Here is a 19171-nt window from a genome sequence, read left to right as displayed (position 1 = left end):
TTGTATTATTATTGTTTGCTTTTCTGTATGTCTTCCCATTAGATTGTATGTTTACTTGAAAGCAGCGACCAGGCCTTTTCATGTGTGCATGCCCAGTCTTTGCAACAAGTCAGGCACAGGGTGGTACACAGCTCATGAATAAATGGGACCAAGAGGACTTACAGACAGGAGCCAGAACCAGGAATAGGATGGAGAGTGAGTTCCTGTTGACTCACTGATCCTAAGAGGCAAAGGGCCTCAGTGGGACAGCAGCCCACCTATTCTGACTGGTAGCAATCAAAAAGTCTTGAAAGAAACTGGCCAAACACAGATGGAGTTTTATTGACCAATGTTCAGGGAGCTGTTCTTGACAGCCCTCATTCTACACTTACTGCTGGTGAGGAGCACACTCAAATCCTCGAGGGGCTCTGTCAGCCCCTTCCCCTTTCAGCCCGCTGTGTCTGGGAAGATGTGCTAAGTGGCCCGTGGTAAGGAATGCCAAGTCTTCACCTACCACGGGCTCTTCTGACTTGTTCTGGCTGCCTCATCCATGCTGTCTCTCAGGAGCATTGCAAGAACCAAGTGAGGAAATGCAATCAAAGTGCTTAGCACCAGCCTGGGACATAACAAATACTCAAGAAATGTTGGCTCTTTATGTTCAGGTTGAGTCATCCCTTCCAGGCACAGCATTCCTACATCCTGCAGGGGATCTGGGGAAGCGCCTTCATAGAGCAGAGCACTAAAACCTGCAGGATGACCTCTGTCCCACCAGTGAGGTGACTTGTTGGGTCCTCTGGGAGGTTTTCAGACGATTCAATTCAATTCTGACACTGACTTCCTGGAATTAGCGCAAAGCCCACAGCTTACGGGCTCGGGCCCATGAGATGGACCTGACCTCGAATGCCAGCTGGAACTCTTGCGCCACCCACACTTCTGACCAACCAGCTTGTTCTTGTGAACAGTAACTTGCTAGAGTGGCTCACAGATCTCCAGACACACTTAGGTTTGTCAGCTCGTTGTAACGGACACGACTCAAGGAGAGTCAAATGGAAGAAATGCAAACAGGGCAACGTATCAGGGTGTGGGGAGCACCTGTGGGCCACCCCTGCTCTCACCAGCTGGGCCATCCTCTCAGGACCTTTGCTGCGCTGACACCAATCCAGAAGCCCTTTGAATCCCATTGTCCACAGATTTTTGTAACCTAGTCTTCAGGCCCTACCCCCATCCCCAGAGGTTTGTAGGTGGGGCTGAAAGTTCTAACCCGCCCATCACCTGGGCTTTCTCTCCAACAGCCCCTTCCTGAAGCTGTCGAGGGAACACATCCTAAGTCACTCCTCAGGCTTGTGAACAGAAACCACTCCTAGTATTATTACTCAGCAAAGTCCAAAGGTTAGGGGGTCTGTGCCAGGACCTGGGGACAAAACCCAAAATGTATTCCTTATTATACCACAGGTCTCAAAGAGCCTTTTATCACAATCGATCATCCTAAGAGGCTCAATGTCAGAGCTACAGAACAAGGCTCCAATTAGACAGTTCTGGCACAAGCCTTGACCTCAAGATGGAAGCTTTCATGGGTCCTCACGTGGGAGACCAGTGTGACACTGTGTGTCCTCAGCAGCCTAGGAGGCAGGTAAGTAATGAACTTTGCTTCACGACAGCAGCAGTCCAAGATGGGTTCCCCCCCTCTCCCCATGCCAATGTCTTCTTTGCTTTAAATAATTTCTCACCTTGCCTTTCAATAGGCCGTTGGGACCCAAGACCTTACTGAAAATATGTTTTCCCACATGAGCATCCACGGCCGACAGGGGGTCATCCAGAACGTAAATGTCTGAATTCTGATAGATAGCTCTGGCCAGGCTGATCCGCTGCTTCTGACCGCCACTGAGATTTATACCCTGAAGAATAAGACAATTTCTGTTAAGCACTACTCCACAGTTCTGCCTTCGCAGACACTGTTCATCAAGGAGGGGAAAGGAAGCGATTTGCCCCCATAAGTTATCAAAGACTTTAAAATCTTATAAGTTCCTTTATATAAGTAAGTAACTTAGATTCAAATACATTACTTCAGGCCCAATTATTAAATGTGGGCCCAAATTACCATTTTATTTTAATATTTTATTTATTTATTTGACAGAGACATGGAGAGAGAAGGAACACAAGCAGGGGGAGTGGGAGAGGGAGAAGCAGGCCTCTCACTGAGCAAGGAGCCCGATGTGGGCCTCTATCCCAAGACCCTGGGATCATAGCCTGAACCGAAGGCAGACGTTTAACAACTGAGCCACCCAGGCGCCTACCATCTTCTATTATATGATTTACTTACGAATTTTGGAAATGTAAAACTAGATCAGGGCAGATTTTCTCTATTTAACTGACAGATATAAATCCAGCACTTAGAATAGTGTGTGGCACATAGTAGGTCCTCAGTAAATGTATGTTGAATTAATGTACAAAATCATTCTAGAGCCATATCTTCTTTAATCTGCTAATATCTGAAGATCCTTGTCCCCCAAAGGCTGCTCTATTCATTGTTAGTAATAGGGAGGAAAGTTGAAAACACCCTAAATGCGTAACCAGTTACGCTGTGACCACATAATGGATACTTTGAAGTCATTAAGCATCTGTTTTTAAGAAAGGCATTTAATAACCTGAGAAAATCATTCACACTAAATTTCTAAGAGTGCGAAGGAGGTTATCGGATCCTTCTCTGGGCCTCACTCATATCCAAAGGTAGAGTTAGGACACAAGTTCTGGTCCTGCCTCTCTGCTCCTCCCCCTGTAAGGTCAGCCTTGGGCCAGGCACTGGTTGGTTAGCCTCTCAGATCCTCATCAGCTTTCTTTTAGATGACACAATTCCGATATTTGCTTCCAGCTACAAATTTTTAATTTTCAAATATTGTATAAACTCATGTTTTATGGTATTTGTTCCAACCCGACTACGCAAACCGGCCCGCTCTTGTTCTCCCATCCTCTCCACCATCCTCACTTTTTTGTCTTTGCTATTTCTTCACCCTTCAAGGTCCCTTGGGGTTCCAAGTACCTTCTCTCCAATCTCAGCCAGGTCTCCTCCAGGCAGCACTTCCAAGTCTTGCAAGAGGGCACAGGCCTCCAGAATCTGCTGGTATCTCTTTTCATTGAACTCAGATCCAAAGAGGATGTTGTCCTTTATGGTGCCATTCTGGATCCAGGATTGCTGGGGGACATAGGCTATAGTGCCCTAGATGGGAAGGATCAGAGCACGTGACAGTCGTCTCTCCAGAAATGCAGGGTTGGAGGAAGGAATGGGAGGATGGGGAAGAAAAAACAGAACTTGGATTTGAAAAGATGAATGTTAGGCTAACTGAGCATCTGAATTTATAAATGTGCTTGTATGTATTGTAGCAACAAGGGAGAAAGATTCAAGACCCTATTCTTCATTTACCCCTCCTACCTTTTTTTTTTTCCACTATCACTTTGTAGTCATGATCCTAAAAACTGGGGGATGAATGCACATGCTGCTCCTAGAACAGGGGTTTTTTAGTCAGTCCCCAGTGAGTTTCCTAAGACCAACAGAGGGCTAATACTGACACAGGAGATAATATAGATGACATTTTAGGAAGAATCAAGAGATTTGAATTACGGTGCAGGCTGATGCATGAAGCAGATCATGTCCAAAGAGAGATGGAGCCTGACAAAGGCTCCCTGAGCAGTGAGCCCTGTGTGGAACTCGATCCCAGGATCCTGGGATCATGACCCAGGATCTTGAAATTCTTGAAAATTCTTGAAATTCTCTCTCTCCCTTTCCCTCCACCGGCCCTGCCCCCGCTCACTCACATGCCCTCTAAAATAAAGAAATCTTTTTAAAAAAGAAGTTAGGAAACAGATTTTAATCTATAGAGTCTGTTCTGCTATACTGCATGTTTATTTAATGTAAATTAGCTCATAAGCAATTGGTAAATCAGGGAATAGTGTCAGTATAATGTGAAAGAAGCGTTTGTTCTTAATTTTCTAAGCATGTCAGTGTCAAGCAATCAGGGGCAAGGTCTCTCCTAATTAAAAAGAAATGCTTAGCAATATACAAAGATCCTTAGGAAAAAAGCTAAAAAGCTTATTGACTTTTTTTTTTTGATGCAAGTAGTGACTGGTTAAATGATTCCAAGTACCTATAATTTCCCCTAAATTTAACTCTCTGGGGAAGCAGAGAGTACTAATGAAGCTACTACGAAAGATTTCTTCTCTGTTTAAAAAAACTGATGAAGATATCTACACCTGATGTCAAGTTTCTGTATTGGAAGCAGTGCCCTCAAAGACCAAGCTCTCAAAGGAGGAGGTAGGCAGTCCAGGGCTAACAGTGATGCTGAGTGTAATTTACAATGTTGCTGTTTTAATTGTTATTATTGTTGTTAGTTTTGTTGGTACCCTATTTACAGAGTTACTTTTTTTTTTAAAGATTTGAGAGAGAGAAAGAGAGAGAACACAAGCAGAGGGAGAAGCAGACTCCCCACTGAGCAGGGAGCCCGATGCGGAACTTGATCCCAGGACCCTAGGATCATGATGAGAAAGCACGCTTAACCATCTGAGCCACCCAGGTGCCCCAAAAGTTATGTAAATTTTTAATGATGCTTTTAGAAACACAGATAAAGCAGAATTGCCTATACTTTGAAGGACTTGGGCTCTGTTTAAGTTTTCAAAGTCAAGTATACATATAGGAATCACCTGGGGACTTCATTAATAATGCAGGTTTCAGGGCACCTGGGTGGCTCAGTTGGTTAGGAGGCTGCCTTCGGCTTAGGTCGTGGTCCCAGGGTCCTGGGATTAAGCCACGCATAGGGCTCCCTGCTCCGCAGGAGGCCTGCTTCTCCCTCTCCCACTTCCCATGCTTGTGTTCCCTCTCTCACTGTGTCTCTGTCAAATGAATAAATAAAATCTTTAAAAACAAACAAAAAAACCCAAAACAAACAAACAGAAAACCCCACAGGTTTCCAGAATCTGCTCTGGAGTTTGAATCTTTTTTTTTTTTTAAGATTTTATTTATACATTTGACAGACAGAGATCACAAGTAGGCAGAGAGGCAGGCAGAGAGAGAGAGAGAGAGAGAGAGAGAGCAGGAAGCAGGCTCCCTGCCAAGCAGAGAGCCCGATGTGGGGCTCGATCCCAGGACCCTGGGATCATGACCTGAGCGAAAGGCAGAGGCTTTAACCCACTGAGCCACCCAGGCGCCCCTGGAGTTTGAATCTATGTGTGGAGTGGGGCAAAGATCTACAGTTTGCAAGTCTAACCAATGTCCCTAAGACAGCACCAACAGCAAGACAACAACAGCGGTTAGCAGATTCTCCTCCCAAGTGCATTCTTCCAAACAAGAAAGCAGCACTAAGTGGCCCACACTTGAATGTCAGAACTCTTCTCCTTGGCATCCACTCTCACCTTGATGGTGACGTGCCCGTGGACATTTTCCATTTCTCCCAGCATGGCTGACATCAAGGATGACTTCCCAGAGCCCACAGTGCCCACGACAGCCACCAGCTGGCCTGGCATAATGTCCAGGTTCACACTGAAAGAGAAGAGTATTTGAAGGAGATGGAGGGACTTATTCAAGAGTAATTCAGGCTGCTTCTCAGACTCTCCATGGGAAGTCTGGTGTTACGAAATTTCCCCTTGAGATTGGAAAATTTGTCTTGGATATAGAAGACCCAGAAATGCTTCTTTAATACTTTTTTTTGAAGCTCTAAAGGGCTAGAGAGTGAACCCTATCTTACCCAACTATATGAGCTCTTTGTACCATTGTAGCTTTCAACTGGAAAAATTCTCTTAGCACCAACATGGTACCATTGAACAAGACCTTAATGGGAGGCTGGAGACCTGAGTTTGAGTCTCAACTCTGCTACTGCTAAGCTGTGTGATCTTGGAAAGTCGCTTTGTCTGGACCCTCACTGAAGGACGAATGGGGTTAGAATAGATCTGTGTTTCCTAAACTTGGTTATTCAATGAGAACATCCATTCAGGGGGACACTTGCTGAAAGCACACTTTCCCTGCCCTGTCCCCTGGAGATCTGGCTGTGTCTGGCTGGGGAGGAGCATGCACTGGCCTGGACTCCTATGAACTCTGTTCCCACCCTGTTGTTGAGTTCCTGGAATATTTGGAACATCGGGCTCTTGCTCACAATCTTTCTGAACCTGCCTGTTGCTAGTAAAAGTCTAAATGAAGTTCAGCTCAAAGTGGGAGCTCTGTCCAGTCTTCTCTCTGCAAAGGAAGACTTTTGGGTTGGGGGGGCTCAGAGGAGGGGCTCCTGGCCTGATGCCTCCTGGGGCAGGCTCCAGAATCTATAGGAAAGGCTGTAGAAACTAGAGAGAAGTGTGGCAAGTCCTAGGTGTAACAGGGAGAAGATAAAGTTTGCTGGGTCGGGAAGGAAGATCTGGCCTGCATGGGCTTCCTGGGTATCGTGTGTGCTGTGTTCAGTGCCACTGGGTATACGCTGTGTATTTCACCCTGTGTAGACAGTGTTTTCTCCTGTCAGACAGCCCTATGATACAGTTAAATTCATAAATTAGGCCCAGTAAGAGATTCACAATAACTAACAAGATAGAACAATTAGAACAATATAGTGTAACAAAAGGCACGTGAGTGTGGTCTTGCTCTCTTATGGTACCTCACGCACCCTTCGTCTGATGACGCAAGATCAGACAACGCCTACCCGAAGAGCTGAAGGGAGGTGAATGGTGTCAGTGCTGTGACCCAGCGTTAGGCTACTACTGACCTTCGGACTGTTGGTCAGAAGGAGGATCACCTCCTTCCAGACCAAGGTTGACTGCAGGTAACCGAAATCATGGAGAGCAAAACTGTGGATAAGGGAACTCCTGGGTGAGCAGCAGCAGAATGGCAGGAAAGGGTCAGCTTAGGGCAGAGGAGGTGGGATGCGGAAATGGGTTATTTAGACGTAAAACTCAAGTTGAAGCCTAGTTAGAGGCTGTCCCGTTGTTCATTGCGGGGAAAGAAGCCATATTCTTGATTACTATTCTTGAACGAATGAATAAAATGGAATTGATTTCGGATTCTTGTGTGTCACCTTTACCATACCCAGAGCCCCAGGCCACTTGCCAACGCTGGGCTCCCTCCATCCACAGGCTGGAGTACTTCATGGGTTCTTAGCTGGAGGCATTCAGCCCCAAGGAAGACAGCGGGGAGTCAGAGGCAGTTATGGGGCAAGAGGCTCAGGATTTTGCTGTCAGCTCGTCCCTCCAGGGATTAGCCTATACTGATCTCTAACTGAGCTTGGGTACATAGCCCATTTCCCACGTGCTATTATGTGGACTCTTCCAAGAACAGGACTGGCAAGGGAAATCCCGAAGAACAATAATATGGAAAGGAGGCAACTCACTCTCGGATTGTGGCTTCTGAGTTCTGGTCCCAGGTAAAGGAGGCCTCTGAAAACTGCACCGCTTTGTCTGTGGAGAAGAAGGCCCTCTCTTTTAGTCCCATGGAGATCCCCATGTGTCTGTCTGTCCCTCCTCAGCTCTCATGTGTCCCTCTTCGCTTCCTTCGGCGGATCCTGAGGTCCCCTCTGTCAGGTGCTGGCTCCCCTATTAACTGGGGCAAAAGAGAACTCCGGGGTGAGACCAAAGGTGGCCTGCCAACAAAGGTTCTTTTGCTCGGATTTCCAGCCCTGTCAGGAACCCTGATTCCGGACTTGCAGACACTCTGGATACATTCTCAGGCCCTCTGTTGCCTTGTGTCCTGGTAAAACGTTCCAACTCTAGACAGAAATCCGGCCACTCCCTGGACTCCAGACACACAGCTCGCTCTGGCCCATGGCGGCCCCCAGGCCTCAGACCTTCACAACCTGCGTATGTTCTTCCCTCCCTTCCCCAGTTCACATGCTTGGCTCCATCCTGACTTTTGTATCTTTTGTAGGACTCCCTGCTCATCCCCACAGTAGCTGGCCCAGCTCGGTTTAGCAAACTGGCTAAGCACTCTGCTCTAAATGAAAACAGAATTGAAGTAAAAATAGTAAGCTTATTATGCAAATGTAGGTTCAAGGTAAACCCCCAGCTCTCCCTGTCAATCAGTTGGCTGCCACTAAGCCCCCCAATATCAACGTGCCAGTGCTGTGAAGCAGCGCGGGGAAGGACCTCAGAATTCCTCACCGAAACTGCAGTCATGGCGAATGGCGGAGGTGTCCAAGTCATCCCCTCCCAAGTACTTTTCTAGCCGGTCTCTGGAAACACTGGCCTAGGGAAGGACACAAAGCATCTGAAGAATAAAATATCCAATGACAAGCACAAGCAGGGAGAGGATTTTGACTTTGTCATCAGCGCTGGAGGTGGAAGCAGAGCGTCAACTCGACAGGCTGCTCGCCAGGTGCCACAGCGGGCGCCTCGGACCCACCGAAGACTCAACCACACCTCAACCTCGGGACACAGAGGGCAATTAAGATGTTCTGTTTCAGCCCTTTAGAAAACTCGGGGGTCAACTCTATGGCCATCTCTCCAATCTTTGGACCCAGTTCCAGAAACCATCTTCTGTCTTCTTCTAAGACAAAACCCTAACTTCTGTCTGGTTTTGGTGGCTGGGCCCCTGGGGTGCTCTTCTGTAATGGAGTCCCTGCCTTGGGCTCATCCGGGGTCCTAACTGAGCCACCACTGGGACCCTTTATAGAGGAATTGGCCATGGCACCCCAGAGACCTTACAAATGTCCTCATGGCCCAGGTTTAAACTACAGCTGACCTAGGTTGCCGGGGGTAGGGGGGAAGGGAGAGGGTGGTGGGGTTATGGACATTGGGGAGGGTATGTGCTATGGTGAGTGCTGCGAAGTGTGTAAACCTGGCGATTCACAGACCTGTACCCCTGGGGCTAATAATACATTATATGTTAATAAAACAAAACAAACTACAGCTGACCTAAGCACTGGCAGAACACCCTGCGGTCTCCCGAAACAGGAGAACTTGGGAGGATTCCTGGCAGCTCTTATAAGGACATTTGTCACTTGCCTCCCTATTCCCAGGGAGCCTGCCAGGAGACGGTTTCTCATTACCGCCTGGGTTCTAGTGAAGTCGAGGACAGTCTGCCTTGTTCCCTCCTCTGAGGGCAGCTGCCGTGTGGGTCAGCGCCTCAGAAAGGAGTGCCCCACTGCCCGTGGTGCGTGGTCAGCCGGCCCCCTTCATGTCTTAGTCATCCTGTGAGACAGGGAACGCAGGAGGCAGACATCTTTCCTGATCTTGCTTTTGCGATCCATGTAAGAAGCTATCTGAATCTAAAAAGCACCTGCTGTTTCTTCATCGGCCAAGTTAGTCAGCCTTTCTTTTTCATTTTCTTTTCTTTTTCTTTCTTTCTTTCTTTTTTTAAAAGATCTTATTTATTCATTTGAGACAGAGAGATACAGAGAGAGCATGAATGGGGGAGACGCAGAGGGAGAGGGAGAAGCAGACTTCCTGCTGAGCTGGGAACCCCCTGTAGGGCTTGATCCCAGGACCTGGAGATCACGACCTGAGCCAAAGGCAGACTTAACCATCTGAGCCACCCAGGCGCCCGTTGGTCAGCCTTTCTTAACACCCTCCGGGACAGGGAGGTCTTAAACTCGTCATTCTTACAGACTGAAGCCAGCCACCCCTGAGGTCAATGCACATCACCACATTCCATCTTCCTGGCCACGTCTCTAGTCTACCACCAACCTCACAGCCTCCTGAGGGCTGAAACACGGTGCATCTCACGGACCATGTTCACTCTTCAGGAGCCCGACTCTCCCTCCGGCCCGTCTGAGGCCTCTCGAACTCCAAACTCATGAGCTACACTCAGTTTTACCACCACATGGCTTCGTGCAGAGAGAATCTTTTCTTTCCCTTTGTGCCGTATTTCTCTAATGCTGTATAAATACCGCCCCCCCCCCCCGCCAAAGCCTTGGAAAAACGTGGGGGAAACTGGGGGGGAAAAGGCTTAGTAATATTCCAGGTATCAGGGCTCGTCATCATGCTCTCACTAAATGCCTTCACCATTGTCTCCCTGTGAGTAGAGGAGATTGGTATGATTCTCCCCATTTTATAGTCAGACAAACTAGGGCTCTGAGAACTTGTGATTTTAATAAGATCAAACTTGGTCTCTAGAGACCAAAGAAATCTCTCTGATCGAAAGTTCACCCACAGAAGCCGGAAGTGAGTGACGACAGGCCTGTCATTTTGGAAAGGAAGGCTTTTAACCAGAGAGCATCGGTTAGCAGGGAGAGGTCCCACCCACCTGCAGCATGGAGGAGATTACCATGGGAAACATGCTCAGGGGAAAGCGCAGGATATTGAAGAGCGTGATGGAGGTGAAGGCCTTTTCCGCATCCAGAATGTTACTGCTGTCCACCAGAGTGTAAACCGAAAACGTTACCACAGACACCTGGAGAAGCAAGGTCAGGAGGAACTCATTCCGCAACGGTTTCAAGCGGTCTTATGCTAAGTCTCGGGAACACAGTCTCTTAGAGTTGAAGCAGTCTTGGGGATGGTCATCTCCACCTTCTTGTGTTACAAACGAGAAAGCGGAGTCCAGAGAAGAGGAGATATCTTGCCTGGGGTCACAAGGTCAATTAGTAGTATTGCTGGGACCACAGTTCGGGTCTCCCGGCTCGCATTTTAGTGTTCCTTCCTGCTCTAGACCCGCATAGCCTCCTCAAGAAGATAAGACACCCTGCTCTGCAAACCATTCCTGGATGCCACCTTCACGCGGACCATCCTGAAAACGTGCTCTGGGCGGCCAGACCACCAAATTGTACACCAGGGTGAAACTGGAGCTGGGGGGCATGAGGTAGGAATAGCAGCTTTAGGAAGTTGAGGAGGGGGCGGAGCTCCCTGGATTTCAGGGTCAGGCCTACGGGCACTGGGCAGTCTATCTAGAACAGACCTTCCTTTTCAGGAAGCTGATCCAACCCACTGATTCCTGTTACTCACCAGGACTGGAGTCAAGTATAAGAGAAACACCATCACAGACTGCATCTGCCCAAAGGTCAGCAGGTTCTTGAGCTCTTTCTTCCGAAGTTCATGAACTTGGTTTTTGAATGAAGGTTCCCAGGCAAAATATTTCAGGATCTAATAGGATAGAAAACAGCACAGCTCACACTGTTGCCCCAAAGGGACACCAGGTAGATTTCATCTGCCCAGATTTTAGGATATGCACTCCAAAATGGGGGACAGAGCGTAGAAATCCATATTGTAAATATGATTATAGAGAGGTAGGTTACATCTGTTGACAACCTATGTACAAAAACGGTTTATACACATTATCTTACTTAATCCTTGTAACAACCTTAGTGAGATCGATTGTCCCAGTTTGCTGGGGTCAAAGGGGTTGCTCAAGACATGGGATCTCAGAGTGCTAACCCCAGAAAGTTCTGGGCAAACCAGGGAGAGTCCCCTACTTTTGTAGAATTATTGTATCAATTTTAGTGATAGGGAAACAGGTGGAAGAAGCTACATAACTTGCCCAAAGTTACCAAGCTAGCAATGTTAGAGCTGAGACTCCAAGCCGGGGCTATCTTTTCATTTTACTACATTCAGCAGAAAGGCATATGATAGCTCTGTGTAGAGAAATATCAGGGAGTTGAAAGAGGCCTCTGCATCCTAACATATGTGGTGATGAGCACTGGGTGTTATGGGCAATTAATGAATCATTGAACACTACATCAAAAATTAACGATGTACTATATGCTAGCTAACTGAACATTATTTTTAAAAAAGAGGACTGTTTCACTTCCAAGAAGTTTAGGGTAATGCTTAGATCCTTGAATTCAAAACACAAATATTAAAAAATTACTTCTTAGTGACCTTTGCAGGAGGAAATGCACTATTTTGAAAGTTGGACAAATGGAGGGAAAGAAGTAAGCATTTATCCCACCTGTCCTGTACAAACTTTATTTTAGGGTAACCAACTAGTTGATTAAAGGTACTTCTTCATTATAGAATTCCAGCTAATCAATGCCAAAGGAATAATAGAATTAAAATTTTCATCTTTTGCAACTCCTAATAATAGACCAAGGCAATGAACTTTTTTTTTTTAAGATTTTATTTATTTATTTGTCAGAGAGAGCACAAGCAGGGGAAACAGCAGGCAGAGGGAGAGGCAGGCTCCCTGCCAAGCAAGAGCCTGATGTGGGATTCGATCCCAGGACCCTGGGATCATGACCTGAGCTGAAGGCAGATGAAGATGCCTAACCGACTGAGCCACCCAGGCTTCCCAAGGCAATGAACTTTTTTATGACTGTTTTCAAACTTGGCTGCATATTAGAATCACTTGGGGAGCTTCAGAAATAGGCATATATATATATATATATATATATATATATATATGCCTAAGCCTCAACCCCAGGAGCCTAATTTAAATGGTTTGAATTAGGGCCCAAGCCTCATAGGGTTTTACAAACTTCCCAGGGGTCAAAAGTGCTGCCAGAGCCACAGATGACTGCTCTAGGTGAAAAGGCAGGAAGTCTATTAAGGGGTGAATCAGGCTGACCACACCTGGACCCCTGCAGAGTACTACCAAAAGTATTCTTCCCCCTACCCCCACCAAAAAAACAAACCAAACAAAAAAACCTATCTAATCAAGCCTCTAGATCTGAGTACTAATTTATAACATAGGAAATAAGACAACCTCCTTTCTCCAACAGGACAAAGAGTTTAAAAAAAAAAAAAACAACAATCCAAAGTGAAAGAGTCTATCATAGATTATAAGCACTATTGGGGCACCTGGGTGGCTCAGTGGGTTAAGCCTCTGCCTTAGGCTCAGGTCATGATCTCAGGGTCCTGGGGATGGAGCTCCGAATCGGGCTTTCTGCCCAGCAGTGAGCCGGCTTCCTCCTCTCTGCCTACTTGTGATCTCTGTCTGTCAAATAAATAAATAAAATTTTTTTTTTTTAAAAAAGCACTATCATATGCCATGTGTGGACATTTTTTTGGATCCTTATTCCAACAAATTCACAGCAAACAAATGACATAGGAGGAAACTGGGACAAAAAAAATTTTTTAGATTATTTATTTATTTTAGAGAGACCATGAGAGGGGAGAGGTCAGAGTAAGAAGCAGACTCCCCGCGGAGCTGGGAGCCTGATGCGGGACTCGATCCCAGCACTCTGGGATCATGACCCAAGCCAAAGGCATTTGCCTAATCAACTGAGCCACCGAGGCGTCCTGGGAAACTTAATTGTACCAAAAAATGGCTTTTTTAAATTGTGATAATGGTATTGTGGTTATGTTCAAAAATAGTCTTTTGGAAACACATACAAAGCATTTACAAATGAAATGACAAGATATCTGGGATCTGCTTTAAATATCACCCAGCGAGTATGAACAGGACACACAGACAAAACTAGTTAGATCATGCTGATTGTTGCTAGACGTGGGTGAGAAGTCCATGGGGTTAATCAGATCATTATCTCTACTTCTGTGTGCGTTTGACAATTTCTACGGTAAAACATAAAACAAAACAAACCACTGAAAGTAAATCAACAGAAATCAAGATTCGAAAGAGGGCCTGAAACAACTGGGAGGAGCCTGGAGACTTCTGGGCAGAGGAGTCAGGGGTCCTGCGACACACCTCAGGCCCACAAGGGGGCGTCCACCACCCCCACCAGCTTGGGTGAAGGCGGCCCGCCCACGGGACTGCCATTTTACACGGAGAGCCACCCCTCCCCGCTCCACTTCTCACCTTCATCCCACTGAGAATTTCATTCATGATCTTTAGCCGTTTGTCCTTATTTTTCATATTTTTTACCTGCCAGGGAAAAGTAAAACAAAACACACTTCCTCGTGAGAGGGTCCAGATTTGGCACGAATGCTAGGTCTTGCTGGCGGCACTGTGGATGTCACTTGGTAAGAACTGGAGGTGCCCGGTGATGGGATGCAGCTCTCCCCCCACCTCCCACCCCCTTTGCCCAGGCTGCTCCTGCCACACCCATCTTCGTTCTGATCCTTAAAACATGCCAAGTTCATTTCCGCCCCCACAGGCTTTGCCTGGCTTGCCCTCTTCCCAGGCTGTACGTCTGGGCTTGCTCCTTTACAGTCAGGCTCCTGCTATTCGGAGTTGAACTCAGAGGCACCTTCCTCACAGTCCTTCCCTGACCCTGTAATCTAAAGCCACAACCTACTGGCTTGCTCTCCTATTACCGCATTTCATTTTCTTCGTCGGTATTGGTATTTATGACCTGATAGATTTCCTGTTTACTTCTGATGATGGCCTGACTCTCCACCCCAAAGAGAACATAAGCTCCACAAGACAAAGAGCTTTGGTCTAATTTAATGCCCTGATCCCAGAATAGTATGTACCATAAATCTTTTAACAAGAATTCTTTGTAACTAAAGGAAGGCAAAGTGAATGAGTGAATACATCACCTTCACCACGGAGCCCTAGGATTTCTGGCAGATCACAGGACTACGCACAGGGAGCCCTGACCCCTGGTAGTAGCTGGGCTGACTGCCAAGATTTAGGCTTAAAGTTTGGGTCACTCATGCATCTGCTCTGAATGACTGGTCTGACCTGCTGTGATAGGGAAACAGGACCAATCACCACAATTTAAGAACAGCCCTGGGGTACTGGCTGCCTCAGTCAGTGGAGGGTGTGACTCTTGATCTCAGGATTGTGGGTTCAAGCCCCATGTTGGGGGAAGACATTACTCAAAAATAATTTTTTTTTAGGATGTCCAGCAGAGCAGGATTGAAGAATTATGTGCAGGATCCCTGGGACGCTCTCCCCTCTCTAATCAGGCTCTGCCCTCTCACATGAATAAAGAGGGAGTACATTTAAGAGTGTCCGAAAGATGAAAAGGGAAGATAGAGAAAGCCACGTTCATGTGGGATGGTAGAATGTCTTCTATCAGCTTTGCCTGCCCAAATGCCCAAGAGTTTGAGTAAGCCCAAGACTTTAGCCTTTGAAGAAGGTGACTTGGTTTCTCTACCTGAACAGCTCTGCTCTTGGAGGCAAGTATCCCATTAACTGGAATTAGGAGTATCATCACCCCAATACCCGCTAAGACAGAGGGTCCCAGCTCGGCCCATAGGAAGTAGATGGATAAAGTAATCTGGAGAATATTTGACCACAGCAGATGAAGGTAGCTGGTCACATCCATGAGCTTCTGGGCATCCACAGACATCAGGTTCACTGTTTCTCCAACAGTGTACTGCTTCCTGGCCTGGTTGGATAGGGTCAGCGCCTAAGATAAAGATTGGAATTAGGATCTATGGACAGGGCCAAGGACAACGGGGAGTAACAAGGAAACTCAGGAAGTGCGAACACAATAGAAGGATGGGCACCACATGGACATAACTTTTCCCAGGGGCTCTGCCTTCTTGCCTCCAAATCTGACACACAGTGTTCTCTCATTCTTGATTAGTCTTTCAGGTTATTCCAACCTCCCTGAACCCCTTGCCACCCCCTCCCCAACACACACATTTCTTTGCTCAGAAAATTCCTATTCTTTAGTGTCAGTTCAGATGGAATTTATTCTGAGAAGACTTCCTAAGTCTGGGTTAGATGCCGGTACCTCCTGGGTACTCCCAGAACATTCTGGGCTTACATTTGTCATTACTTTCATCACACTGAACTGCGATTGTCTCACCTTTCTGCTTTTCCACCAGATGTAAACTCTGTAAGGACAAGTGCTACACCTGTTCATTTCACTATTGTATTACATGGCACACAGTAGGGCATCAGATACTGAAGGATGACAGGAAGGGAGGAATCACATATTGATTCTGGCCCTTCAGACTTTGGATGTGACAGTGTCATTTGGAGCCACGTTCTTATGCGGAAGTTGCAACCGTTTCCAAGAAGGACAGAGATCTTAGCATGAAGAGGAAAGCTGCACGGTTCATGCATATGAAGCAAAACAATTTTCTTATTGTCAGGAACTTGTGGGCAAAATCTAGGTGCTGAATCATACAGCATGGGCTTCTGTTTTCATGTTAGAGAGACCAAAAGACTGACTTCCACAGGTCCGTCACTTACAACAGTGCCTTGCACGAATGCACCCAGCTAAAGGACCTGGCACTTATTCACACCATGCTCACCAAACAACTACCTGGCATGGGCTACATCTTCCTAGTGGAAGGAGAGCCTTATAATTCGCACAAAAGATAGTGTATGGGCCAAGGGTGGTCCTAGGGATCCACAGCCTTCCTCGTCTTAGAAGCTCTACTCTCACCTTAATCCACCAAGACATGCTTCTTTGGAACATAACAGGACTCTTGGTTATACAGTAAAATGAGGGTAATTCCCCCCAAATGTGAGGCCACCAAGGTTTTAGAGAAATCAGTCTGCTGCTCTGTCTGCCCTTTGGAATGGGAGGGCAAAAACAAACACCTCCTTCCCATAACAAACCAAAAAGCCAAACAAACTAATTACCCGTCAAGGTCATCATTATTCTATTCTCTATTTAAGTCTCAATACAGTAGAAGAGATGTTAGTTTAGTGCCAATAGCCCTTATCTGAGGGCGAGACCTGGTTATGCGATTGTAGGTACTGAAATGACCTAAGCCTTACTACTCTGTAAAATAGGAAGAATGCAGTTACTTCACAGCACCATGAACTGATAATGGATATTTTTAAAATTTCATAACATTTCATTAATGAAGCATTGTCTAAACCTAGGAAATCAATTTCAAATTCTATCTTAGTAGCAAAATTTATCTGAATGAGAGTCTTATTATGGATTCCATTTTACAAATTCCTTGTGGATTGTAACAGTTGTAAAACTTGGAATATATTAAGACTCAAAGATAGTGGGAATGAATCACCACAATTGTAAAACTGTACATTGACAGAAATGACTGAGATAGCCTGGTTAGGGACCCCCATATCCTGCAAACGGGCAGAAATCCAGTATCTCCAAAAGAAATAAGGGAATTAAAAATTGAGGGGGAGACAAATTCCAGTCTGGACCAGACTTCTGATCTAAAGACATTTTGGACTACCTGTCTGGGTCTCTGGACAAGTCAACATCTGCAAGACAATGACACATTAGTTTTAAGAGGCAAACGCAAAGGAGAAAACCAGGAACTGTAACAGAGAAATCACTATGGGATGCTCTAGTGGTCCAAGAAAGAGAGGAAGAAAAAGCAATTGGTGTTTAATGTTCTGGTCTATAGAAAGTCCTATCCCCTCATGTACGAATTTTTCCCTCAGGCTTGTAGTCACTGACGGTAGCTATTCTATTCTCATTTCTTTTCATTTATTTTTTTATTGAGATAGGGTTGATTCTATTTTCAAGGGACAAAATGAGATTTCACCTTGGTATCTGGGACACGAGGAAAATACAGTGGCTCTCAGAAAGTTAAATGTTAAAAGCAACATATCAGAGGGAAGATTAGCAAAATCTTTGTAAAGTAATGGGAATCTTCGTAAGTCTGCAGAACTCAGTAACCAGAGAGCATGTGTTTACAAAATGAAAAAAGGAGTCAGGCAGAGAGTGGATGGGCAGATGCTAAAGATGAGAAAAAGCAGTGTCTAAGCAAAAGTGGGGCTGGGGAGATGGAGCCCTGGCCCACAGAGCATTCTAGTCTATGGCAAAATTGTCACCGAGATGGATGCACAAGTCTTCTGAACCCAGTTTCACATAGTAGCTAATTTAAATGTTGGTGGTTTTAAGAGTTTGCCATGGGCCAGTGCTTTGTTTCTGATCTTATATGCTTTCCAGTCTTAGTATATGTGCTGCCAAGTGAGCACTCTGATCTTACATTCTTTCCCAAGGTGCTCTCACTTTGTCGAGGGAGGCAAGAAGAGAGGGACAGGTATGCAAGGCTGAAAGGCTGAAAGGCAGATCCTGGGTGGAGAAGAGCCTCCCAGCTCTCCTCTAGTGTGTGTCCTCCCCTGTGTCCCCCGATCACACACATGCCCCAGGTCTGTGAATCCACTTTTCCGCGGCTTGCAAAGAAAAATCCAGAGGAGGCTATCTGGCTAGTCAGAATCAAGTGTTAAGATCCGTTATCATTTCCATCAAATTTTTCGCAGTCTTGGAATCAATGCTGACACTTAAGGGGATTTTTTCAGCGAGCCCTGACACAAGCCACTCACCTTCCTGTATATGGACACCATGATGGTTGTCCGCACAGTGACGCCCAGCCTGAAGCACATTTGAAAGTAGCCCTGAAGGCAGAGAGACTGCACGAGGGCCACCACAAAGAAGAGGACTGAATAGAGATACCCGGTCCACACATATGTGTCTCGGGTATTTGCAAAGGAGATCAGCAACCTGCCGAAACAAAACGAAGTCAGTGATGTCTGTCAGGCCTCCAGGGACTCTCCCCAGTCCTCACGCATGACCAGCTACCCTACCCTTGCCCTGTGGTTAACAAAGTGACCAGAATGGTCCAAAGCCGGTGGAAGACCAGAACTCCACAGTCGTGCTGGGGCTCTTGCTTTTCCTCGCAGCAGCATGAGGTCTGAGTGGATGGCCCGAGTCTGTGAGCAGGGATGATGAAAGAAATGCTCCTTACACCTGCTGCTGCAAGGCTTTGGCCTGGCCTTCCCTCACCCCCTGATAAAAGAGGTTGTGTGAGAGAAGTGGATTTGTTCTTGGACAAAGCAAGCCCAAGAAGTAATTGTATCCAATGTGAGTTCGAACTCCCCCAAGAGGAGAATTCATCCCATAGATTCCCGCACGCTGCAAAGTCTTGTCCTGATCACGCTGAACCTCCCTCAGAAGCCTGTGGCTCTAGGGCCGGGGCTCCAGAGCTCAGGTACCAGGCTGCCCTGCACCCTGCTGCCCACCTCTTGGGCACGGCTCTTCCCATATCGATTCTGTTTAACGAGAGCTCCTAACAAGGATCTGGCTTCCTGGGAGGGAAGGGATATAGAAAAGAGGGAAGCTAAAGGACCTAGCATTTTTGGATCTTGAAAATGGCCTTGTGCTTTTCATGAACACAACACCATAAGGTAGAAGAATCTCATCGGCATTTGAAATAGTGGGGCTTTAATAAGAAGCTCCTGCCTGCATATCCAAGGGGCCAGCCCAGAGGAGAGGGACAGAGGGGACTTCCCTCAAGGGAGAGCCAAGGACCAGGACTCACTTCAGCAGCTGAGGGTTCAGAAACATGAGGAGGTCATGCACCAGCTTCAGGAAGAACGATTTCAAGAGGATGACGTGGAAAGTTTTGAAGAGAGCCTTGACCAACCAGGACTTGGGAAAGTTTTCTGTTGTCCCAGACTTCTTTTTCTTTTTAACTTCTTCCTAGGTAAAAAAAACCAAACACCAACAGAGCT

At 46.5% G+C, this 19171-nt stretch overlaps 1 protein-coding gene across 1 annotated transcript in view; it reads right to left on the bottom strand.

Moving 5' to 3' along the window:
- The window catches only part of ABCC2 (ATP binding cassette subfamily C member 2), a 72409-nt gene that overhangs the window by 24571 nt on the left and 28667 nt on the right, over positions 1-19171 (bottom strand). Inside the window, exons 8-18 of the mRNA XM_046026178.1 lie at positions 18979-19139; positions 17984-18161; positions 14871-15125; positions 13625-13690; positions 10876-11013; positions 10181-10327; positions 8098-8182; positions 7332-7398; positions 5380-5506; positions 3017-3193; positions 1707-1874 (exon numbers count right to left, since the gene is read on the bottom strand). Of these exons, the coding sequence (XP_045882134.1) occupies positions 1707-1874; positions 3017-3193; positions 5380-5506; positions 7332-7398; positions 8098-8182; positions 10181-10327; positions 10876-11013; positions 13625-13690; positions 14871-15125; positions 17984-18161; positions 18979-19139 (1569 nt within the window). The remainder of the gene's footprint in view (positions 1-1706; positions 1875-3016; positions 3194-5379; positions 5507-7331; positions 7399-8097; positions 8183-10180; positions 10328-10875; positions 11014-13624; positions 13691-14870; positions 15126-17983; positions 18162-18978; positions 19140-19171) is intronic.

Source organism: Meles meles, chromosome 13, assembly GCF_922984935.1.
Source record: "Meles meles chromosome 13, mMelMel3.1 paternal haplotype, whole genome shotgun sequence".
In the NCBI taxonomy this organism is placed as follows: Eukaryota; Metazoa; Chordata; class Mammalia; order Carnivora; family Mustelidae; genus Meles; species Meles meles.
Note: the sequence above shows the minus strand (reverse complement) of the source record. Positions and strands in the feature narration are given on the sequence as shown.